Source organism: Fistularia commersonii, chromosome 19 (assembly GCF_037954325.1).
Source record: "Fistularia commersonii isolate RoL2024-O1a breed Wild chromosome 19, RoL_Fcom_v1.0, whole genome shotgun sequence".
In the NCBI taxonomy this organism is placed as follows: Eukaryota; Metazoa; Chordata; class Actinopteri; order Syngnathiformes; family Fistulariidae; genus Fistularia; species Fistularia commersonii.
The window spans coordinates 9,679,096-9,703,648 of record NC_141302.1 but is presented as its reverse complement, the minus strand read 5'-3'; the positions used below and the strand labels follow the sequence as shown (position 1 = coordinate 9,703,648).

General features: G+C 42.8%; 3 protein-coding genes across 3 annotated transcripts in view; 2 read left to right on the top strand and 1 right to left on the bottom strand.

Annotated features, from left to right (window-relative positions):
* The first annotated feature begins 147 nt into the window (after positions 1 to 147).
* larp7 (La ribonucleoprotein 7, transcriptional regulator) lies at positions 148 to 6,272 on the top strand. The gene is made up of 13 exons (XM_086165780.1): positions 148 to 264; positions 646 to 868; positions 1,868 to 1,968; positions 2,109 to 2,192; positions 2,773 to 2,937; positions 3,024 to 3,126; positions 3,245 to 3,550; positions 3,629 to 3,785; positions 3,879 to 4,021; positions 4,246 to 4,349; positions 4,691 to 4,850; positions 5,203 to 5,294; positions 5,867 to 6,272. The coding sequence occupies exons 2-13, from the start codon at positions 661 to 663 to the stop codon at positions 5,942 to 5,944; spliced, it is 1,701 nt and encodes a 566-aa protein (XP_086021906.1). The 5' UTR covers positions 148 to 264; positions 646 to 660; the 3' UTR covers positions 5,945 to 6,272.
* A 458-nt stretch (positions 6,273 to 6,730) lies between these two features.
* Positions 6,731 to 13,406, bottom strand: saxo2 (stabilizer of axonemal microtubules 2). The gene is made up of 6 exons (XM_086166428.1): positions 13,252 to 13,406; positions 11,055 to 11,201; positions 10,819 to 10,956; positions 10,095 to 10,238; positions 7,651 to 7,796; positions 6,731 to 7,563 (listed from the first exon to the last, which is right to left on the bottom strand). Exons 2-6 carry the CDS (start codon positions 11,180 to 11,182, stop codon positions 7,352 to 7,354), a joined length of 768 nt encoding a protein of 255 aa, XP_086022554.1. The 5' UTR covers positions 11,183 to 11,201; positions 13,252 to 13,406; the 3' UTR covers positions 6,731 to 7,351.
* A 3,943-nt stretch (positions 13,407 to 17,349) lies between these two features.
* Positions 17,350 to 24,553, top strand: part of col25a1 (collagen type XXV alpha 1 chain) — a 170,134-nt gene continuing 162,930 nt past the window's right edge. Inside the window, exons 1-2 of the mRNA XM_086166551.1 lie at positions 17,350 to 18,066; positions 18,183 to 18,252. Of these exons, the coding sequence (XP_086022677.1) occupies positions 17,770 to 18,066; positions 18,183 to 18,252 (367 nt within the window). The 5' untranslated portion in view covers positions 17,350 to 17,769. The remainder of the gene's footprint in view (positions 18,067 to 18,182; positions 18,253 to 24,553) is intronic.

Genomic DNA, 24,553 nt, shown 5'->3' with positions numbered 1-24,553 from the left:
CCAGGCGGGAATTAAAAAAATCACATAAACGCACTTTATTTAATTGTTTAATCTACCTGTTTATCAATTGTACGTCAAATTTTCAACTTTTATTTTGAAAGACCTCATCGGAAATAGCGTCATTCACTGGTTCACCTCTGACGAAATTTCCCTGCGACGCATGAATGAACTTAGCGCCTACCTTGTGTGTGTGTTTCTTTTATTTGTATTTGTTTTTACCCATGCTACGCGTATTTACTATACACCTCCTTCGGCTTACATTAGGTGAGTTCCAGCGGAAGTTGTACCATTTCAACAGCGAGTGAAGTTTTGTCATTATTACAACATTCGCCGGGTTTTACCGTATCGTTTTTAAAAACAACACGACCCGCGAATTGATGAATCCACCGTGACCCAACCACATCGTCGGGGTTTGATGTGGGACCAGGCGTGCATTACCGGGGAATTACCAATTTTAATACGAACGCACATTTTAGGGGCTTTTGACAAGCATTGCACGCTCACTTTTATTTTAAAGGGTGACATTCACTTGTCATGGCCTGCAAATGAGCGACAGGGTTAAACCGTGTATTAAAGCACAAACTCAACCAGTAAACATGACATGGTTTCCCCTGTTCTGTCACCAACATCCCCGTTGCTGATCAGTCTCGACGCCCCAAAATGATGGACTCAGAGAGGGAGACGGGCGATGGTGATGCCGGTGCTGCGGAGACCAGCAGGAAAAACAAGGAGATGGAGAAGAAGAAGAGATCCCGGGTCAAGCAACTGCTGGGTGATGTGAAGAAACAGGTGGAATTTTGGTTTGGAGATGTGAACCTCCACAAAGACCGCTTTCTGAAGAGACTCATTGATGAATCAGGCGATGGATGTAAGCAAGTTTGGGAAAGTTCATGTCCGTGCTGTTTGTTTTTTAATTCTTAATCGTTAGATAAGACAGACTTTATTGATCAATTAGCAGATACAAAAAAAAGTGCATATAGTAATCATGGAAAAAAAATGCAGGTAACAATATTGATACAAATGATCAAAACTATGTACAATACAAACAACATAATAAACAAAATATAAAAAAAATATGCGAGAAACAACAGTAAAGCCCTGTGCAGAAATGAATGTGATATTGATATTGATATGATGTTCATATAACTAGCTGGTAAACTTAAGGGGAGGTGGGTAGTAAAAATAAATTATGAGGTATAAGGTGTCCTGGAGGGTGTATAGATAAAAATCTTGCACAGATAAGATAGTGTAAAATAGGGATGAGGTTGTTGGGTATTGCCAAAAAGTCAGTTTGGGGATGTTAGTAAGCAGCATTGACACTGCTACATGCAGAAGAGTTTTGTGCTTGTTGTCTTGAACAGTCTGACAGCCAATGGAATGAAGGATCTGTGGTAGCATTCCTTCTTATAATTAGATTGTTTTGAATTGTAGATGCAAGCAAAATAATCATTGTTTTTTTTTCTTTCTGTCCTAAAAGTCACTGGCCTGCATACAACGGTCATTATTCACTCCAAAATCGTTATAAAAGATAACAGAAAACAGTGGCATTCCTTTTTCCTGTAGGAGTCAGGATCTGTTTCCACCATCTGGTGTTTGTTGCTGGGTGAGAGTTCCATCATATAAACCCCTTAGTCCTGTCAGGAATGTTAATGTCCAGAGAGGAAAAACATTCACAACACAATGAAAAGCTCAAATATCTAGGTAGCTTTTTGTTAGCAGTTCTGTACTGTAGTTTCATGAGCGACGATTCTCTTCCCCAAAAATCAACTTCCTTTCAGTCAAAAGCTTGTGATGCAAGGCAAAGCTGAAAAGCTGGAAAGTTTTATGCATTGTACATAAATTTGAAATGTGATTTCTGGTGTCTTAGATGTTGATATATCTGTGCTGGCAAGCTTCAATCGAATGAAGAAGCTGACATGTGACACTAAATTGATTGCCAGAGCTCTGAAAAATTCATCTGTTGTTCAGGTACTGTGTCATCAATCTTTTTTACAATGACTCATTGTCACACTTCCAATTACTCACGTAAACATTGTGTTTTAAACTGTCAGGTCAATGTGGATCAAAAATAATGATTCATAAATGGCTCCTATATTTGTGTTTTCCAGGTTAATCTGGAAGGTGATAAAGTCAGACGTCAGCATCCAATTAGTGCCGTACCCGATGATGTTGACTGCCGTACGGTTTACGTGGTAACTACTTTAATTCTGATAGTGGGCTGGGTCACATGGAAGAAACAATGTCACATTATTAATATACTAGTCTGAAAATTTCACCTTCGGCCCAGAATATTAGATTTCAAACCTGAAATTACAAGTTTGGAGTAGCTAAATTCAACTTCTTTTTGCCAGTAATTACTTTCAGGCATTCATTGTGGTCAGCTAAAGAATTTCATTGTACAGGGATACACTTTGCTTTACTGTGTATTTGATAATTTGAATCTTTTTAGGAATTTTCACAATAGTTGTATGTAGTGGATTTTTTTTTTGACCTGAAACAATCTGTTTAATATATCATAACATTTGTGTGACATCGCACTGAGATATAAGATACATTCAAATGTTCACCAAGCCTTACATTATATCATTTTCTGAAAGTCTGAAATGTTTGGATTAATACAGTTCAGTTTATTTATTTCTAAATGCAATATTAACTCGCTCATTAATCAGCTAATTTTACCTGTTGTCACATTGTTTACCTGCCTGAACAGCAATATTCTCATCACAAAGTCATGACGTGTTGTAAAACCCTTTGTTTTTTTTTTATATTAAGGAACTTTTGCCCAAAGATGTGACGCACAGTTGGATTGAGAGGGTCTTCACAAAATGTGGGAATGTGGTTTATGTAAGCATCCCAAAGTACAAGTCTTCTGGCGATTCCAAAGGTTTCGCTTTTGTTGAATTCGAGAAGCCGGAACAAGCACAGAAAGCCATAGAGGTGATCTTTCAGTCACAATACTTCACCGCTGTCCCAAGAATGATAGAAACAAAACAAAACAACTATTTTGTGATCTTTTGAATTAGATGCTGAACAACCCTCCTGAAGATGCTCCCAGGAAGCCAGGCATTTTCCCAAAGACCAAAAACAGGAAACCAATTCCTCTACCAGCTGACATTCCCACAACAGGTAGGATAGAATAATGCCTCCTCGCCATCTGCTGTCAAACGCCAAGAGAGGCTCAGTTGTTTGATACATATATATATATATGTGTGTATACATTTTCTCTGTGATTACCTGACTATAGGGGAAGAAGAAGAGAAGAAAAAGCGAAAGAAGAAAAAAAAGAAAGACACAGGGCCCGTCCAGACTAAGAAGGAAGATGTCAAAGAGCAGGCAATGGAGGCAGAGCCGTCACAGCAGCAGAAGGAGTGCGTGGCAGCAGGGGGTATCGAGCGACAGCTCCCCAGCAGTCAGAAAGCGTCCGGCAAACTGTCCGAGAAAAAAAGACGTCGGTCACAGACAGTGGAGGGGTCGGAGACTGAAACCCCATCCAAGATAAGAAAGATTGTGGATAGTGACATAGCAGAAAATCCAGATTTAACAAAGTCCAGTAAGTCAACATGTCTGATGAATCAATGAAGTTTAAGATTCTCGGACTTTGTTTTTTTCACTGTGCTCTCACCGGCAGCTGATCCTTCCAATGAAAGTATGAAGGCAAGGGAAGCGGAGGAGACGATAGAAAATATGGATGACTCAGCAGTTAAAGCAAAGAGGAAGAGAAAAAAGAAACACAAGGAGAAACTCAAAATCGGAGAGGAAGTCATCCCACTTAGGGTTCTGTCGAAGTAAAGCGCCTTTCCAAATGATCTATTCAAAATAGGCCGGGGAAATCCCCTTCCACAGACCGATGCTGTATTTCCCTTTTTGTCCCAACTCAGGAAGGAGTGGCTTGACTTGAAGGAGGAATATCTGAGGCTGCAAAAACACAGCATGGCTTCTCTGAAGAAGTGCATCACAACATTGGATCGCAAAGAGGTGCAGAGTCTAAAACAGACAGACAAAGGGTGTGAGGATGAGAAAAGTGAGTTTTGTCTTGCTCAGTTGCGCCTTGCTATTTTCCATGCGTTTTAAAAACCTCTTTGTAATTCTTGCTCAGAATTTGTTTTCAGGTGAAAAGAGTTTTCCTCTAAAGTAAAGACTCTTTGGAGCCTCTGTTTGTAGATCTGTTTTCACACTTAGAAATGGAAAAAATATGGCAATAATTTCCGGTTTCAAAGTTTTTAAATCATTTTTTTCTCTTCACAGATGACAAACATGAAAAAATAATAAACCACGGCCCTCAGTTCATCAGTGGCGTCATTGTGAAGATAACCGATAACAAGCCGCTACCTGGCAAGATGTTGATCAAAGTACAGAACCTCTTTGTTGGCTCAGTAGTTTGAAATACACATTGAAGGACTTTTAGGTTATTTAGTGTCCATGACTGAGAAAGGACTAAGAAATAAAGACCCTCTTTAATTTTCAGTGAAACAATAGATAATGTATAAAAAGTGACCCTGGTCAGATGATATTTTGTGTAATACACCGCAAAGTGGAAATTATATCCAATGTTGACATTTGGCATGTATTTAAAGCACTGTAGACATAGAAGAAGCACCTCGGGATAAAAACAGCAGTATTTGAAATGTTGTACTTCAGGTTGTTTGTCTCTGATTTTCATTCGGGGATGTCGGCTGCATATTTTGTACAGGAAGTCCTGAGCAAAATATCCCCAGTGGTGTACATCGACATTCTAGACGGAGACTCGGAGGGTCACATCCGCTTTAACTCTCCAGACGAGGCCAAAGCAATCAGTGACGCTGGAGCCGAGCTACAGAGGGATCATAACTGGACGCTAAAGATTCTCTCAGGTCCGTATTCACCACAAACCTCTCAGGCACGGACTACGATGCACACAGTTCACCTTGAGTTGTACCATATTAGCAAAGAAAAAGCAATCCTAAACTTGAGGAAAGATGTATCATTAGAGTTCTCAGTTCTTCACTGAAAGAGAAGTGAATTTGTCGTATCAAATAAGTGAGGCAATCCTTTAATAAGGAAATGAATATCCCTGAAATTGAGTTGAAGTTCAGATGTTTCAAAAAAAAATCATCCTCTTGAATCTGTCTGTAAGAAAGGCTTATTCTTGGGATTAGAGGAAAGGCTTCTGTGTCATTTCAATTTTGGACGAGTCTTATATAATCTGTTTGCCTTTTGTCAAAGGTGACCATGAACAGAGGTACTGGCAGAAGATCCTGGTGGATCGACAGGTTAAGCTGAATCGCCCAAGAGAAAAGAAGCGGGGAAGGGAGAAGGTGAGACGGGCTGCAATTGACTTTTAATTCCATTTTTTTACTCCATTCAACAATTTGGTCATTTCAAACTGCTTGAATGGAGCAAAAAAATTGGCGAATATGCCTGATTATGCCTGTGCAATATTCAGAACTGTGCAATATTTCATTTCATAACAGCTACACTACAATTTTTCCTTTTATCATACTATTGTGCACTCCTTACCTCACTTGTTACTAAGACACTTTTAGTTTTATCACTTGTTTACTAAGACACTTTATAGTTTCACTGAGACACTTTATAGTTTATAGTTTATTTTTATTTCTAATTCTGCCTTTTTCTTTCTATTATTAATTACTGTTATATTTTCTGTAACTCTGGCACAACAATTTCCTTCGGGATTAATAAAGTTGTTCTTATCTTATCTTATCATTGTAGCACCAGGCTGCTGATCACACACGGACACGCACAAATGCGCAAATAAGATATTTTGTTTGAAATTTGAGCTATATGGACATTGGCATTTGGACAGACTGTCAGCCGACTTCTACGGAAATTTCACCCCTATTCATTTACAATGTTTTGTCCTTTTCAGCTCATATCCAAGGCGGAAAAAATCATCATCGCCCGGGCGAAGGAGGCAAATAAGCACATTCGATTTCAAGATGACTGAGAGCAACTAGACTTTGTGAACCATGAATCCACTTTAGTCTTTCCTGGCGTGATGTAAAGCGGTCAGCTTTGTGTTCGTATGTACTGAGAAAGCTGAGTGTTAAAGTGAAACATTGAGTTGTTTGCACTGGATATCCTGATAGAATCTGTGATGCTGTTGTGCAGACATTATAGCAAGATTTTTTAAAATTGATGTTCTGTACATGATGTAAATATGGCCAATTTCACCCTTCAGTCCAGTCAGGATCTAGACACGGCATTGCAGTTTTTTTTTAATAAAATTCAATGATTGAGTTTTTGAAGGATTTGTGTGTTTTACAATGTAGTTGGTACTTTTTTATAGCTTTTGTGTGAAAGAAAAAAAGTGTGCCTCAAAATCATTAATTTTGAAAATCTGTGTTCCGTGTCTGCTTGCACACACACTTCCGTCCTGGAGCGCTCTGGTGATGTGTCCATTCACATCCCCTTTGTGACATCACAGATGTCACCACAAGCACTCCCATACACAATTTGGCTCCCTGCACAGCCAGCCAGACACCGACATACTTCTGGATTTATACAGTTTTATACATATATACAGACAATGTACAAAATCAACAGTTATACTACAGGTTAGCTAGAGTAGCTAACAGCTCCTAGCCTTTTTACATGAGAAGCCAGTGTTCCCTAACACGCATCCCACGGTCCTCCATTATCACTTGTAAACAACATGTAGCTTTAAAAGGACACAAAATATTACATTTAAAACATATCTACATATATATAAATATACAAGTGTGAAATGACACCTTTACCATGCACTTGCACTAGTAATACGCTTTGTTCATAAAAAGTCATGAAACGGAGCAGATGTGTACTGTTTGCATACTGGGAAGAAATACCAGTTGTAATTTCTGTGAAACCGTATTCTATGTTAATCCCTCCATTATAGCTTTCGTCATTTTAAAGTATAACAAAGCGATAGGATAAAAAAAGCTGACTGTGTAAATCAATGGCTTCAGATTTGCAAGGAGTTCGTAACTACCTGAGGTCACATGACGAAGCACCTGATCTCGTCAGCACCGCGTGCTCTGAGAACTATCGGCCTGCCGAGCACCTACGAAGGGACCCACCGGTGGGTCACGGATTCTTCACCTTCCCCCGCGGTTGCTCTTCTGCGATGTCGTCCCTTCACCCATACTGGATACTGCAGGTAAGACACTGAATCCTCTCTCACGGTTGCTGCAACATGCAACAACCGTGCAGTGTGCCATGCAGCGCACACAGGGGTCAGCAGGGTCTGTCCACCCAGATATGCTGGGGGACTGGACTCCGGCTGTGAAACGCAGAGAGAGTCCGCTGTGTCCATCCTCCCAGGACATCGGTGGGAAACTGATGGAAGCTCTGCTTTGACCAGGTGAACAGGTGTTCACCTGCGTCTCCTGGGTTGCAGCGGATGGGCGACATAATCTAACCTGTAGCTGGTGGTGTTTTCAAAAGGTTCTCGCTTTGTTGAACCGGAGTTCGAGCCCATTTGGAAAAAGCTGTTCTGATGATCCTGGCAGGAACTGTTCACTCCGATCAATCTGCCTTTGGCCTTACACGGCTGGCGGGGGCTTGTTTTCCATGCCGGGAAGTCACCTGAGAATGAGAACCGATCATTTGAAAGCCGAGTCAAATACCCGCCATCTCTCACTGACAGACTGACATTTGGACATTGTGTCTTACTCTTATACACTGTTGTGTAGTCCATCTTGGGCGCAGGAGGTAAAGAACTGCGTTGAGGGTTGTTGCATCGCTGGTCTTTGATTGGCACCGACGGCTTGGTGACTTTTGGTGCACTTTGTATAAATTTGTGAGTCACAAATTCGAATCTGAAACATGATATTGAAGACATACATAGATATTTTGCATGTTGGGATTTGAACATCATTCGGGAAAACTGTTTTTAGTCTTTCAAAGTAAAGTCGCACCCAAAGTGCTGTCCGAAGGAAATGTGATTATTATGTTGTTCCTGATACAGGATGCGTTGCACAGCCATTAGTCAACATTCACATGGTGATTTTCCAATGATTAGAGATGAAACCGCAGCCTAACCGTCTCTAGTTGTGCAGGTGGTGGCATTCTTGACCATGACTAAGAGATTATTGATCTATTTTCAGCTATCACTTCAGCCATGCTGAGCATACTCATGACTGGGATTATTTTGGACTAACCCTTGACACCTGGATTACACTGAACATTAAAAGTAGCCTTAATGTTTGCGAGGGATTTGCGAAAAAGCAAATCCCTCATAATATGTATTAGTGGGCTCTATATAGAAACAGTACAAATCTGAGGAGGAAAGCATCTGGTTGCTGTCAGGAATCACCACATGAAATCAAAGCCTTAACATGTGGAGCAAAAATGCTTTACAAAAATTCACTTTTCAGAAAAAAAAAAAAAAAAAAAAAAGACATGGTTAAAAGTGCCTAGCCCAACCCCCCTGAAGAGCTGTGTAAATTGGTAATTTCAGTCTAGCTCTTTTAGGAGACAGTATTTCTCCCTATCACCTCACAGAAGAAAACAACCTCATTGTCTGAAGCTTCAAACTCCAAAGCCCGGTGTTGGTCTCTCTCGTCTACATCCCGCAAACCGCATGGATATCATAACAGGAAAACTGGATGTGATTCTGTCCCATCCCAGCTTTTTGCCTCCTTGAGGATGTAAATGCAGATTAAAAAAAAGGAAAACTTCCCGGGGGACGAGGCCATAAAACTGAGTTGGTGAAAGATTGGTCTTCAAAAGCTTTGTCCCTCAACCGCTTCTCCGATTCTCAACCGCATTGTAGCAAATCTGGGGGGGGTTGACAACCTTAGGGTCAGCACATGCTGTCACTCGACACTACATGCCAGCGCTTCCCTCTAATTCTTTTGTAGCATGAGAGATTTGAGAAATGTTGGAGGACACGACCATGGGAGGGAGAGGCGTAGTATTAGTGGTAAAGACTAACTCTGACGACCGTCATAGATCTTTGAATTTAAAAAATTCTGTCTCTTAATCCTTTTTGGCTTTACTGGGTGCAGAAAATAATGGCGCGGTTGTAAATCTGCTCATTGATGCCACATGTTTTTATTCATAACAACCGAGAGCAGCTTTGCGTTGTTTTGTAGAATGCAAATGCCCCTGTAGACATTTGTCTTTTGTCAAATACTGTAATACAATTCTCATTGAGACACCATCAAATCCAGTAGAGAAACTATAGCTGTTTGCCTCTCATGTTAAAGAAATAGATTTTTATCTAACAATTTGAATGCATCAAATTTAATTTTGAAAAAAGGCATCAAGCAGCAGCATAATGTTGTGAAGAAAAAAAATCAGGTTGGTACTATGGTTATTGTCTACTTCAAACATTCCCCGGTTAAGAGTTTGAATAGTTATGACAAAAAACTTGGTCCACTCATACCGCTTTTGGAGGAAAAAAAATCAAAAATTAATGAAAGTGAAATCATTCTTATGGCTTTTTGGGCCCTCAGGCAACGTATAAAAATTGGGTAAATGAGATGGTCTTGCAGTAAATTGCAATAAAAACAGGTATTCATATTATGGTATTTATTGGTTTCTAGTAGCACAATTTCAGCAGGATATTGTAAAATGCTGAATGGCACAATGGACTCCATCTTCAAATAGCTGCAATCATGGCATGGAAGTTGCCTCCTGATCATTAATAATTGCATTTTGGTCTTCCGTGATGACGCCAGTGTTGTTCTGTGGCAGCTGTGCGTCAACCTCTTGGTTAAGCAGGGGTGCCGAGCGCATTGCTGCAGTGTCTTGTGTTGAAGACTTGCCGTGCGAGTGTTTGTAACATGGAAAGAAGGCAGCTTTCACTAAACGGCTAGATTCTCCTTGCGCTGTTCCTCCAGAATTGCAGGATGTGGGGTTAAATGCGACAGTTTCTTCACTGGTGTTAAGTTGTATTGCTGTTATACTGTAAATCAAGTACTCAGGGTACTCCTCTTGTCCAGTCGGAACTAACTGTTGTACATAACTTATCAAAGTAGCAGAAAATAAAGTTCATTCAGATCTTCTGTAAGGTTTTATGGGGATTTCCGTGCAAAAAAGTAAAACATAAAGTTAGTGTACTTGTGTTATCTAAATATATATAGTGGCATGAGAGAAAAAAAAAAACTTACTTGACGGTGGCTATGTCATATCTTGTCCCCTTGAGTGGATGGTACGGATCTGTTTTTCTTGTCGTCGTGAGGATGGCTTTGCGGAAGTACGGGGGAAGGAACGACTCCTGGTACTCAGTGGTCAATGAGTCCCGGGTCTGCTGCCTGGACATCATGGAGAGAAAAGCTTATCGGTTAGGTACTTTCAAAAACATGTTGGGTCAAAAAGCTGTCCGCTCTGCGGATGCATCAAGACATATAGAAATTAAACCACGACTTGGGAGTGCCCATTCAGTGACCTCATACACAGCATGCCTCCCTTATATGACATCATAGCTTCTCCTTTCTGACCTGAAAACACATCATAGAGCTATAAATGGGTGAAATATCTGTGCTCGTCTGTCCGGAGCAGCGAGGGAGGTGTGATCTCCAGTGTAGACGTGTGTGTGTGTGTGTAGGAGAGTTCTTCACTAAAAGGGGAAGCTGTGATGTCACTGGAAAAAATAATCATTGTGCGGACGCTTCACAGACTGGCCATGATGTCACAGCTGACTGAGAGTGTTGTCACTTTCTGTGGAGGCCCGTGGAGATTAGCTGGGAGGTATTCAATCACGGCTTTAGAACTATGGCTGTCACGGCACACAATAACTCCCCAAAGGGCACTTGATCACTTTTCAACGAAAAATATCTAATCATATCAGACACTTACTCGACAGGCAGTATGTCATTTATGTGCGTCACTTACTTGGCAGGCTGTACGTCAAATTTGATCTCCTTCTTGGGAGCGTCTAGTAGTATTGGAGGTGCAAGGACGCATTTGCGGTGGGCCGGAGGAAGGAATGCTTCCTGGTATTCGGTGGTCATTGAGCCTCTGGTCTGTTTCCTGCAAATCATGAAACAGACGTTTACCTGTTTAGCGCTTTCTGCAACTGCACTGGATCTCGGCTAAGTTTATCGAGAGAAATGAGACGAAACACTTACTTAAATGTTGCTATATCATATTTGGTCCCTTTGAGCGGATGATAGGGATCTGTTTGTCTTGTGGTTGTGATGATAGCTTTTTTCCGTTGGCTTGGAGGTAGGAAGGAATCCTGGTATTCCGTGGTCATGGAGCTTCGGGTCTTTTTTCTGAACATGTTGATGAGATATAGTACTTTCATCAACTGACTCAAAAAGCTTTGCTCAGAAAAGTCCCATTATTGTAGGAATACAAGATGCTCTTAATAAGCACTACCACTGCAATGCCCACACACAGTCATATCACAGACTTGTGCTTTCCCTATGTGACATCACAGATTCCACTATCACAGATCCCATTTCTTAAAATCAAGCACTCTTCTATAATTGGAAATCCCTGAATATTTGACAATGCTATGAAGTCCCTCCTCAGTATCTAGACAGTGAAACGATTGAGTTTGCTGAGCTAAATATTTGATCAGGGTTGGATCCAAGATATCTTTGACGTGATGTTTGTCGGCCTTCAGGTGGAGAAGAGAATTTCACTGACTTGAAGGTTTTCATATAAGTTCTGGAAAATGATAGAGTAGACAAACTGTCAAAAGAAGGTGCCGGAGGAGTGACACATTTACAGGTCGGATCCTGTCAGGTTCTGCTCTCGCCTGGAGATTCTATCGACCACAGCGGACCATGAGCTGTAAGTGGCTTCACTCCGTCTTATCTCCATTGCTGGGCTCACAGAGCAGGAGGAGGCCCTGCATGGAGAAGGCTTTCAAAGTACAAAGAGCTGTGATGATGCTAAGTTGATGGCCAGCATTCAATAACATGGAAAGCAGAAGATGCTGATGGTGGTCAGTGGCTTGAGAAGACAAGTATGGAACAACCTCTGACTTTCGAGTGATGTTTTTGTTTATGGAGTAGAGCTCCCTGCAGGGTAGGCTGATCTGGGAGCAGTGATTTTCTTTCATACTTCGACCACTGTGATTTCACAGCTCCGAGCGAAGCACTCCTCCCGGGCATCGTGTGTTCTTTGCCACTTATTCTGCAAAATCGCCACATCAACACGATCTGTCTGTTCACACTTGCGGTGTGTGTGAAGTTGACTTAAGTGACCCTGTGAAGTCTACACTAGTTTTTCAAAGGGGTTTGCCGGCTGATGGAATGGCTGCATCAGGACACGTGCAGGTGTCTGCTGTTGGTCCAACAGGAGGAGCCATGCAGCAAGTGGCCAAAACACCTTGGCCACCATCTTCCCCTTAAGGACATGTACTTATTTTGAGCGAATTCCTATGAGTCTTTTGTTGAATGAACACTTATATTTACGCAGTATCCTGGTCATATTATATTTTCATTTTTTACGTTCTTGTGAATTCCATGCAACTGTTGCGAGGACAGGTCTTTTTTAATGGCATTTATGTGTATTCAAACAGTAGGATCCCAGAATAGATAAACAAGTTCAGCTTAAACAAAGGACTCAGTCGGTCAGGACTTGGCTTGCAATATGTGGTTGCTGGTTCAAAATCCAATTGGGTCTTCTGTTGATGCATCAACCGATCAGTTGCGTGTTGACCGGGGGCTGCAGAGGTGTTTGTTCACCTCCTGAGCACTGCAGAGTTGAGATTGAGCAAGGCACCGCATCCTATGCTGCTCCCTGACGCCTATAAGGGGAAACCTTCACACTACTTTACCTCACCATTGATGATTGACAAGTTGTGGGTTTGTGTGTGTGTGTGTGTGTGTGTGTGTGTGTGTGTGTGTGTGTGTGTGTGTGTGTGTGTGTGTGTGTGTGTGTGTGTGTGTGTGTGTGTGTGTGTGTGTGTTCAGACCAGTGTGTAGTAATGACAGCCAATTGCTGAGCCAAATCCCATCAGTACATAATTAACTTCACAGCAAATATTGCCCGTGCTAAAACAATAGTTATGTTATTTTGGTAGATCGGTGAAGTGATGCAGGATCAAATCTTAATCTAAATTCAGTTTTGATCCCCAGGGGCTCAGGCTATCACCTGGATATCTCACCATCCTCACACAGAGCTGCGGCTCTATTTTTAGACATTGCCCGTTTTAGACGTGGTGACAGCCAGGATCGGATATTTCAATTTTAATCTCTGAACTTTAAATAGTATAGAATGTTAAAAAAGAAACAATGCAAGTCGCAAAGCTAACGTCTTGATCACGGTCATCCCGTGAGGAAGATTAGTCCACACGATGGATCCCCTCACCTGCTGAGCGGCAGCTGGCGCGCCGTGGGCTCTGCTGCGTGGTTTCGGGGCGCATCGCTCGGCCGGAGGCGCGCGTACAACCGCGCACGTCCCTCGTCCCGTGGTGTGGGACCGAAGCGCGTGAAACACCGACCGGATAATCACGGGATGTGTGGTGAAGGAGAACGGCTTCTAAAAATAAATACTGGCGATGGATTATTTGGAGGCAGGCCCGCTGGAGAGGAGCCGGTTGTCATGACAATGAAAAGGACCACAAGATGCCACTCAGCGATTGTGCGTGCGCGTGCACGACATGTCACAGCAAACATTGCGCTCCAGGTCAATTCGTGCTTGGATGCTGAACAGAGTGCACGGTCCGTGTGCTGTGACGAGCAGGTCTCCATCTGTCGCTATTGGTAACGTCCAACAACCGAGGCTGTTTAAAATCCAGCAGGGTTTTGTTTTGCTCCTCTTGACGACTAGATGGCGACAACTAACCAGGAGAAATAACCCGCTGCTTCGAGTTCCACAGTAATAAACGCTGCGTCTTTTTTTTTTAGTTCTTTTTTGTGTTTTTAAGTGTGGAAGCGAAGGGCGTTTAATGACGTTTATATCCTGTTTATATAATATTCCAAAATGATTCAAGGAAAAATTTGAACATATACTCAAATGAATCAAGCACTGTTGATAATATACAAAGCTAATGTAGAGCATACTTCTTTAAGCAGGTCTCACCCCAGACCAGCTCCCCAAATTACAAAACCCTCAACCTCCGGGCTTTAAAATGTCTCTAGCCATAAATTTGAGGGGGCTCTCCACCCATTTTAAACCCACCCAGTTCAGATGTATCGGGGTTGTCATGAGGGCTCTGCCGAGCTTGACGGATACTGGTGGTGCTGAAGAGGTTTAGATCACATATCATACAGTCTCTAGAGATTCCATTGTTTTCCTTCTATAGGTGAAAATCTGGTTTATTTCAATGGACCAGATTTATTAAAGGTAATCGAGAATCAGCCACTGAAGGACATGGCTGAGACAAATAGGCTCAAATTAAAGAATCAATTACAAATCAGAAGTGACTTCACAGGTTAATACAAAGTGAGACCGTATCTGAGTTTGACCAAATAGCTTGGGTGTCTTACGGTCGATTCATAGATTTTATATCAATAAACCTCAGCAAAGTTAATGCACAGAAGTACAGAGAAGTAAGAGTAAAGTCTGAAGGAGCGATGTCTGAAGGCGACTAGTAAACTGCCTCAAAATATAACTATACTATTATAAAGACTTGGAACACTACATTTAATGTATATATTGAAACACATTAAAAATACAAAAACAAGAGGTTGACCTTTCTAACACTATAGGATGCTGCTTTTTGGAAAATAATACATGAACATATCAAATGGCATAAAAGCTGTTGAAAAGATGATACAGCTTGTAAAACGATATTACTGTTTTCTTTGTAAATGTATCGTGAATTCTGATTTCAACATTGTGTATGTCATTACTGCAGTATAGATGCAATGTGACTTTATTATGTATTAAGAAAAATGAGTAAAACAAAGGCAGTTGTTAAGTAATCATAATTAGTTGGTCTTATTGGTGATAATTAGCCCTTAAACTCATTCCAAACCCATTTAACTTATTAATTTCTTCTTTTTAATGAGTAAAACGTGCCAGGCTCACCACTTTCCCATCTAATGAAGTACACGAACCGGACCATTTCAGCAGCGGCTGATTAGAAGTAATATTCTGGTGGAAGCTACGTGAGGGAAATGCTTCAGGTCACTGAATATTTTGACAAGTAAAAATGAAAAGGGGGAAGTATGTGACGGCCTAATAGCCGGGGATCAGTCCCGTAGTGTGCGCACCTCCGCAGCCCGGAGGAGGCCTCATCAGCAACAGCATTTCAAAACCCCAGCGAGGGTCGCCCAAGGGCGGCAGTTACACTCTATCAAGCATAATGGATCTGAGTTTTATGCCCGTTGCCTGCACGTTATGCAACATCATCATAATAAATGCCTGGCAGTCACAGTAAACTATATGAATTTACTGCACCGTAAGGCTGCAAATGCTACTTAAGGTCCGACGCTTCCAATAATTTTCCAGCTCTGGTTTAACTTTAGCTCTGCGTGCCAAGATGTTTCAATATAGCCACCTTTTCTCATCTGGCGGGGGCCGAAGTGATGTTGAAGTTGGGGAAAATGAGCTAAATGTTGTTTTTTTATGGGTCAGATGTCTGTGAGGCGAACTTGAATTGTCGGGGCAAACTGTGCTCAGTGAATCAGACCCGAGCGCAGGAGCGTCTGACAACAGACGAACATGGATGGGATTTCATGTAAAAGGCATGGAGAGAGGGATGCTAGAAAAAGAAGGTTCCAGCCTTGATATATTTATAGGCATTTAAAATTCCTCGCGGATTAACAACGACTGCCTTTGGGTTACTTCTCTTTTTAATATCAGATTACTAGAAGGACTGAGAAACCAATTTATGGTTTGCCACTTATTCCATCAGCTGACGACATGTTGCAGCCTTTCACTGTGAGAAGATAAAGCTCAGCCAGGTGGTGGTGCCAAAGCCTGCTAAATGTCACCGTGACTCCTGCCTTTGGCAAATGTGAGAATGTTCAGAGCAATTTTTTCTCCGCTGCATCTCTGGTCACCATATTAGATTTTGTGGCTCAAAAAGGAAAAGTGCAAGTGTTTTAATGTGTGGTGTCGTGTGAGCCGATGTGGCTTTAACAGTGTCAAGACTGACCAGCGGGAGGGGAACACAGGATTGAAGCATCTAAATCCACGAGAAACCTTATTTGGAGTGCAGTTGCATTTCCTGGTTATTTTACTTGTCGGTCTTCTCAAATTACTCGCTAATTTTCAGGTAATCTGTTCGTAGTTAGAATTGATTCTTGCCAATCTTGAGTAATTTCTGGGAATTTTAGTTGATTTTCTTGCAAATTTGCAAATCCTTTACTTCTCACTTGCTGATGTTGCTTGTCGGACGAGGAGGGATGTAAAGGTCAACGCAGAAAACCGGGAAAGGAACCAACACCAAATCCATTTAATCAGGATGAACAAGTACGGTCTTATTTTTCATCTTGTCTTCAGCTCCACAGCTATCAAACGCTGTGTTATTAATGGGATTTTCCATCATTGATGACAAGACAGTGCCTCGTAAATATAATAACTTTACAGTGGTTCGGCCCCTCCTTTGGGTCCTTGCAGCCAAGATCCAGATCAGGTTCGAGACTCGATCGGACGGCGTGCAAATAAAAATGATGTGTGGTTGAAATCCCTACAGCTTGAAAACGGTCGAAGTGCCTTTGTTTTCACAAAGCGAGTTTACTCCGTTATTAAAACTGAAAAGCGGTTTGATATATATATTTTTTCTCTCCTCGCTTAAATCCAGCGGGCCTGTTTTTTGCTTTGATATACTGTTGCTCTGACGTTCATAAAACGGATTATTCTTTGGTTTTCATTGGAGTCTTCCTCCCTTTTTTAATGAAAGACAAATCATTTCCAAAGAACGGATGAATGTCAAGCATCCACATCCCCCCTATATTACTGAGACACCCTGTTTCTATTCTGATGATGGCACAGCATCACTCAGACCACTCTGGGTGACGTGACATGACGTGACGTGACGTGGGGGCCTGGATGGACTTGTTGCCCCGCGGCTCCCCAGAGCCTCGCAGCGCCGCTGTGCCACAGAGCCTTCGAATAAGCGTTTGTTTGGTTTCGGTCGATCAAACGGTCTAGATGAGAGCGAGAGCGAGCGAGAGGGAGAGAGAAATCGACCGCAGACGCACCTCTGTCTGTGCTCGGCGGGGTTTTGGCGGCTCTCCGCTCCCGACAGGAGCTCTCTAAGCCCCGAGGATGCGCTCTCTAATGTTTTGAAGTCTGGAGATCAGGAACCCCCCACTCCGACTGCTATTTCATAAATGGCCTTTTCGAACACTTTCCATTTTTACGCACGAACCGCGCAATGTGGCACCACCTGCCGCAGGTTCAAGACACCACTTTTTCTTATGTCATGAAAATCCTTCTTTTGAGCGTTTTTCCCTCACACGGAGAGGGACCCCCCCCCCACACACACACTCCCCGTTTATTCCGCTCCCGCTCACAGCAGGTTGCGAGAGCGCACAAGGAGCGCGCCAGTAAATTATGATAATCATCCAAGGAAGATCGGAGGCGTGTTGTTGTTGGGAAAGGGTGAGGGGTGTGAGCGTGTGGGGAGGCGGCACGCCTTCACCGCCAGGCTCCTAGTGCTGCTTTCCCACTCCGCTCCGAATCCCCTCCACTTTCATCGTGCGTAATAGCAATCGCTCCCTCTCTCCGCCCCCCCCGGACTACCGACGGTGCAACAAGTTTGCAAGACGCAGGTTGACTCGCTACCGGCACTAGAGTCCCGCTGCGCGTCGCACACAGACACATACACACACACACGCACACGTGCACATACACACGCTCGCGCACACGCACCATAAATTCGTGACTCTGCGCCAGATGCAGTTGGCTCTTGGCGGCGCGTGTTGTAGTTAAATGGAGACCGCGGAGGAGAGAGGAGCATCCAAGTGCGTGGGAATCATGGAGAAGGACACGGCGACCGGGAAACGACACCCGTGTCGCGCGTCGCCGCTGAGCGTCATCTCGTCCATCTGCTCGGTGGCATCCATCGCCTTTTGCATTCTACTCAGCGTCAACGCGGCGGATCTCAGGAGCCGGCTCGGCGACCTGGAGAGCGGCCACGGCGAGCGCACCGTCCTGCGTGGCGCCGGCCACCCCACGGATGATCTGAATTCATTGATTCGGCAAAGAGTGGACGAGCTGCTCTCTCAGGTAAAAACCCGCGCCGCACTCCCGTCCACTCAGAAACACGCAAAGTGCACGAGATATTTTAGTAGGGAGCCGTGCGTTAAGACGCGTATTTCACTTCAAGATTTTCTACATTTCAGCGTTCATATGAACAGTTGGTGAAAATCCGGACTGCGAGACAAGCATCACCTGAGTGCAGCTGCCCCCCAGGTAAACTCTACTACTTTTATTCGTGTGCGTGTGTGCGTGAGCGAGACGGAGCGCTGGGGTTGAGGGTTCTCTGACTCTGAGTCGGTGAGGAATGAATGGAGCTCCGAGTTGATTTCATTGAGACCGGTGACACGCTGGTCGCGGGGGCGCGCCCTGAAGGATGCAAACAGCTGACGGGCCATTAAGCTTCACAGAAAGGAAGGCATTTAACAGCGGCCTATACATAGAGGTGCTGAGTGGCTGTTTGACTTGTGATGCTGTCTGCTCACTTGTGCACTCGGGAGGAGGAGGAGAGAAAAAAAGAAGGGGAAAAAAGGGCAAGATGAACTTCACGTCTCCAGCCAGTAGATGGAAACATTTATTCCTTGAGAACTGGGATCGAATCTTGGGATGTAGTCAAGGTCAGGTTAGTGCATCAGTGTCTCGGATGTAAGCTGCAGAAGAGAAGCCCTAACATCACATATTTGAGGTTGACCACGTCATTCTCTCCTGTCCATCATGTGCTCCTCCTGATGATATGTGGAGATGTTTTGACAGCTGCGCTTTGAATGCAATAAAAAAGATGAATACTTGAACACGGCGAGAGAGGCAGCTGGATCCAAATTGCTAATATCCCATTTTAAATTCAGACGGTTGTGGTGTTTAAAGGGAAAGTTCGCTCAAAAATAAATGGTATAAAAACATTCCCCCCCCCCTTTTTTTTAATGAGGTTTCTTTCCAAAAATCATGGCCGAGTTATTGAGGATAATCCACAGACTTTGTTGTGGGCAGTTTTCACGAGGAACTATTTTCTCGATGAATAAACGGGCCAGGATTTTCTGGAAAGAAATATCCCTGCTGATTTTTCAAGAATGTATTTTTGGAGCTTTGTGCACCTCGAGACAATTCCCATCCAGTTTCATTTTATCGGACACGAAGCAGGCGTTCTGCATCTCACACCAAAATTAAATCGCTGGATTAAAAAAAGCCAAAAAGGGAAAAAAAAACAAAAAACGGCAAGAGGAACTGTTTTTTTTTTACATTTTGAAGTAAACTTCTTCTGAGATGTAATTGGGTCCATCAGTGCCCTGCACCAGACACAGACTGGCTCTTTCTAGAATTTTTTTTTTTTTCCTTTTCTTTATATTGGTGTCAGTCATGGAATATAGCATTATTGTTGCATAAAACTGTCAGATCAAATGCTCACAAATTTGGAAAAAAAACAACTTATTTTAATCTCCCCCCTTTTGTCAATTGGTGGCAAAGACCTGTGGTCTTGTGGTGCTAATCTGATTTGAGTGTTGGATTTCTGACATCACAAATATCTTATTCAGGAGTAACAAGTTTGATGTGAAAACCTGAAGTGAAAGCACAGAGAAACGGGACTTCAGGAAAAGGAAGAGGGAGATGTTATTACTATCAAGTACTTGAATATTTTTCCTTATTCATATATTCCAGAATGTTAAATGAGGGAGAAAGAGTTGTGGAGTTACTTCCTTTATGTATTCATTTTTTTTCTAGAAACCTCATCAGAGGTTATTCACTTTGAAGGCCTGCACACCATTGTGTCAGAGAGAAAGGATGTAGAAAATGGCTAAAATCCAGCCATGAAAAAGACAGGATGGGATTCCCAACGTCATCTTTTTTTTTTTTTTTCATTTTGCTCAACACTAACACATGGATTATTATTTTTTATTTAAGAATATATATTTTTCGTTATTTTTTCAGGTCCAGATACTTTATTTCAGGATGTTTATTTGAGCAGTCCGCCCTACTCTCTCTCTAAAACCTGGTTGTCAAGTCCAAAAACATCAGGATCAGTTTTCAGAGCAGAGCAGGAGCCTCATCCCAGTCAAAAGAATCCTTGAAATCGTGCCTGAGGTGTGCGATGTTTCCTTAGTAAATTCCATTAACACCTGACACCAGCGTCCTCCGCCAGCCACATGAGAAACCCCTGCTTGTTCCCGGTAACTCGCCGTCCGTGTAAGTACGTGGCTGGACCGGCAGGCAGGCTGCATGCCGCAGGAGCCTGACATGTTCCTTTTGCTCCTGAATGTTTGATGAGGATGGAAACTATCTGCATAACTTGCTCCCTCAGCTCTCGCCGGGATGAGGCACGCTCTGTGAAGAAGGTGCACCTTATTATGCCATACTTCTGAGTTGGATGCTCAGACGGGCAGATCTGGGGTCAGTGGGCTTCAGCTCATTGGACTCAAATGAAGCAAGACAGTTTGGCTGTTTCACACTTTCAAACTTTCACATGCTTCACGCTGTCAGTCTTTGGGGGAAGGTGGTTTTCCTCTGAGCTACAACTTGTTCGACCCTTTTCGACCAAACAGAAACATTTATTCAAATCTCAGCCGCAACAGATTCAAAAAGCTCAACTACACGCTGAATCGCTGTAAGACTGTAACAAAGTTGCTGAACTACATCAGTTACCACAGTGAGCTCCCAGGTAGCTACTGGTAATGGTAGTCTTCCTTTCCTTTCGGCTCTCCCCTTCAGGGGTCACCACAGTGAATCAGATTCCTCAATCTAACCTCCTCTGCATCGTCTTCTCCCCCAACAACACTAACTTCATGTCGTCTTTCACTCCATCCATAAATCTCCTCTTGGCTCTTCCTCCCAGCCTCTTGCCTGGCAGTGACAACCTCAGCATCCCTCTACAAATATATTCACTATCCCTCCACTGTACATGCCCAAACCATCTCAGTCTGACTTTATCTCCAAAACATCTGTGCTGTCCCGATGATGGACTCATTCCTGATTCTGTCCATCCTTCTCACTCCCAAAGAAAACTTGAAAATCTGCTTCCTGTCTTTTCCTCAGTGCCATTGAATAATAAAGTATTGCTGGTCTCAACACTGTACACCTTTCATTCTGACTGATACTCTTTTATTGCACATCACCCCTGAAACTTTTCTCCACCCCTTCCAACCTGCTTGCAGTTGTTTCCTCACCTCCTTTCCAAACACCTACACCGTCTTTATCTGTATTCCATTTGCTATTGCTAATAGTAGCATTAGAACAGTTTGAATAGGACGGGAATAAGATGTGTTGCGTGCGGCCTGTCAGTACTTTGGAAACTTTCAAGCTCTGCAAACTTTGGAAGGTGTGTGAAAGTGTACACCAGAGCTAGGATTATGACATCATGTGCCAACATAGGTATGATAAAGGTGAAGCTACTGAAACTAATAATATAATCTCCAAATAAAATCAAGTCGATTCTGTGCTTCCCATAAGTGGTTCATCATTTGCAGTCACCCACTGCTGAGCGGCGGAATTAATGAGCCTCACGTACATGAAGTCTGAACCGTAATGAGCCTCCCAATCACGCTGCTCCCCGTTCTAAATCCATATCATATGCCTGCTATTTATTCTCTCCCGGCACATTTCTGTCCGGGGCAGACACACAACAATGCAAACATTTCAAATCAAACGAAGCGCGACAATATGAAAACCGAGGCGGCCCCAAGATCGATCCTTGTAAAACTGGAAACGAGTCCTGCCTCAGAATTGTAATTAAATTTCTTCCAATCTTGTGCATTCTTTTTTTTTCTTTCAAGCTATGATTGCATACAATGAGTGTATCATTAGTAAAATCTGGATCGCCCTTTGAATGAACGTTGAATGAGGTCAACCGCATTCATCTCGCCTCCTGTTGAGGAGACGACCCCTGGCAAGAATGTTGCTCCTTTTTTTATCCCCTTTCTTCGCTTGCAGTTGAGGGTCATAATGTGCTTTTCACGGTCTTCGTTTTATTGCCATCGGAGTCGACGGAGCCGTTTGCACAGAAGGAGCAGTGGTCCAAAGCTTCAGGGTGTTTCATAAGTCGATGTTGAGTCTGACTGCTTGTTCCGCCTTTATTGGGGGAAAATCCAGTGTACATTTTATCTTTGGAGTTTCCTGTTTTAATGAAGGCCATGTTTGTTATTTAGCCTTTGGTTTATGATGTAAACCTGGCATCGGTCTTTTGTCCTGCTCATGGTGTCACAGTGGGGCTGAAACAAACCAAATGCAGTTCAAACAGTCTTGATCCAAACCGTTTTGACTGACTGGATTTGATATGTGATTAATCATGTGTTTCATTTTGTCATGAATTGATGTAATTAAAGCACATCGCTGTAGTATCCCTTCTTCAGAAACTTTACAGCTTTTAATGGTATTTGATTGGCAGCTGACTGTCTCCCTTGAATGGCCGTGGTCTCAGCCTTTCAGAGCTGAGGCTAAGGAAGTTTTTTTTTTTTTTTTTCTTGACATTGAATCTTTATTTTCTGTGTATTTATTTATTTATGATTTTAAGAGTTTGGCTATGTGGCTGACAATCCCCTCAGCAGTTTGACAAATTCAATCACCTCACAATAAAAGTCAGTGAGTTGGTTATTTATTGACCACCTTCTCTCCATTACTCACCACAACCACATCAGGATTTTTGTTTAACGAATCCGTCAATCCATATACAATGGCCTCGACCTCAAGAAAAAATTAAATTATGAAATACATCAACATAGATGTGTTGGGTCTGCAATATTAACAAAAATATACAAACAGCCAAGTGAAGCTGATATTTTTGTGGTTTTCATCAGCTTATCACAAAATCACCTCTGATGAAACAGTTCTAACATGCAGTTAAAATAAAATCCCCCATAAAGGGCATCAAGTACCTGCTAGAAAACGTTGTTTTGATTCTAGTTTCCCCTTGTGATCTTCCCATAAAACCCACATGATGACTTGGGATCCCAAACTCTGGTGTTTACATCAAGCTGGAAAAAGAACTGTTTCTGCAACATTTAGTGGAGATCATCTTGGATTTGGGGTCGAGCAACCAAAATCAAACCAAATTAGTTACAACGTCTGAAAGGGATCACCGGTTAACATGATGCTATTGTCTTATTTGATCAATATTTGTACCAGCTACTGTACATACAACCGATAAGAAATTCTCCCAACCTATCTTAGTTTGTATAAAATTGTGAAAAAAATTTTTTCACTCGCATGCCAACACTGGGTGTGAGATGTGAGCAAGGAAGACAACACTGAAGACGGAACTCAAAATGAGCTTCAAAATGATGAGAGCAAAGACAAAAAGAGGCAAGGGTCTGCCAAAGTCACTGGTGTCCGTGCGGCAACTGCGTTGCTATGCCGACAGGGAGAGAGCGTATCTGTTGTGAGGAGCTCCTCTATTTGTCTTCAGCTGTTCACTGTAGATTTACAGGCCGCAATGCTGGGTGTTGTCGTCAGCTTCCTCCGTGATTGTGCTGGTGCACGTGGTGTTTGTCGCCGGATGCTACTTCTGCAGTGGAGGGTTGTTGACATCCTTGCAGGAGAGCAACCAGCGTCTCCTGCCCGGGCCACTTCTTTGAGTGGGCATGGTATTTGGATTTAGTCTCCGTTAAAAATGAGCAGCACCCGTGAGCTCTTTCAGCAGGTTAGGTCGGCCAAGGGATCTGGAGAAAAGAGGCGAGAACACAGCTGTTCTGTTGCTGTTTCTTCTCTTTTTGTCCCTTGGAAAGGTGGGTAGACTAACATCAGTCCCGTTGTTTCCCTTGGACTAGAAATTGCACCCCAAAGCAGCACAATTCGATGTTATAACCGTATATACCGTATATACCATACCGTACCCAGCGAAAGTTAATACTAACGGAAAGCCAAAGTTAACACAGTGCAACCAGTTTACATCATCAACCCAGCATACATTGTGCTGGTAAAACAACGACTGCAACCGTAGATTAAAATATGTCATAATTTTTTTTTTAAAACAACAATTCTTCATGCTTTTTCTTTAACAACACGTTCTAGTATTAGACAAACCGTTAAGCACATTTACACCAATTAGTCCTCCCGGGCGGAGTTTCCTTGAAGTCAGACCTGCTCAGCAGTGGACTGCTTCGTCGATTCATCTTGCCTTGGTAACTTTGTCTCAAATTCCAGGCTGAGCATGTTGTTTAATTGGAATATAATAAAGTTAGTGAGCGAGGGTACTCTGCTCTTTCCCTGTTTACACCTCCCCACACACTCTCACATACACTTTGCAGTGTTTCTTTAAGTTAATGCTTCAGAAAGACCGGCTGCTAGACCCTGGCCAAAGTGTTCTTGAAAGAAAAGCAACATCCAGCCTTGGACTTTCCTTCACAAATCACTCAATAGTGGTTGTCAAGGGCAAAGGGTGGGGGGGGGGAGAGGTGGGGGGAGTTGTGGGCACGCTGTTATTTCTACACATTTCATTTCATAATAAAATCACAAGCAGATGCGGTAACATCCTCATGGTCGGCTTTGACAACTCCAGACTTCAGTCACTTGAACAGAACAATGCTCATATGAC

What these genes read in the sequence shown, in the direction of transcription:
- larp7 (XM_086165780.1), top strand. Translation starts at nt 661, where the DNA reads ATGATGGACTCAGAGAGGGAGACGGGCGATGGTGATGCCGGTGCTGCG. An exon ending in CCACTTAGGGTTCTGTCGAA is followed by an intron (nt 3,786 to 3,878) that starts GTAAAGCGCCTT and finishes GTCCCAACTCAG; the next exon opens with GAAGGAGTGGCTTGACTTGA. An exon ending in GACGCTAAAGATTCTCTCAG is followed by an intron (nt 4,851 to 5,202) that starts GTCCGTATTCAC and finishes CTTTTGTCAAAG; the next exon opens with GTGACCATGAACAGAGGTAC.
- saxo2 (XM_086166428.1), bottom strand. Translation starts at nt 11,182, where the DNA reads ATGACCACGGAATACCAGGATTCCTTCCTACCTCCAAGCCAACGGAAA. An exon ending in TATGATATAGCAACATTTAA is followed by an intron (nt 10,957 to 11,054) that starts GTAAGTGTTTCG and finishes CATGATTTGCAG; the next exon opens with GAAACAGACCAGAGGCTCAA. An exon ending in TTTGACGTACAGCCTGCCAA is followed by an intron (nt 10,239 to 10,818) that starts GTAAGTGACGCA and finishes CATGATGTCCAG; the next exon opens with GCAGCAGACCCGGGACTCAT.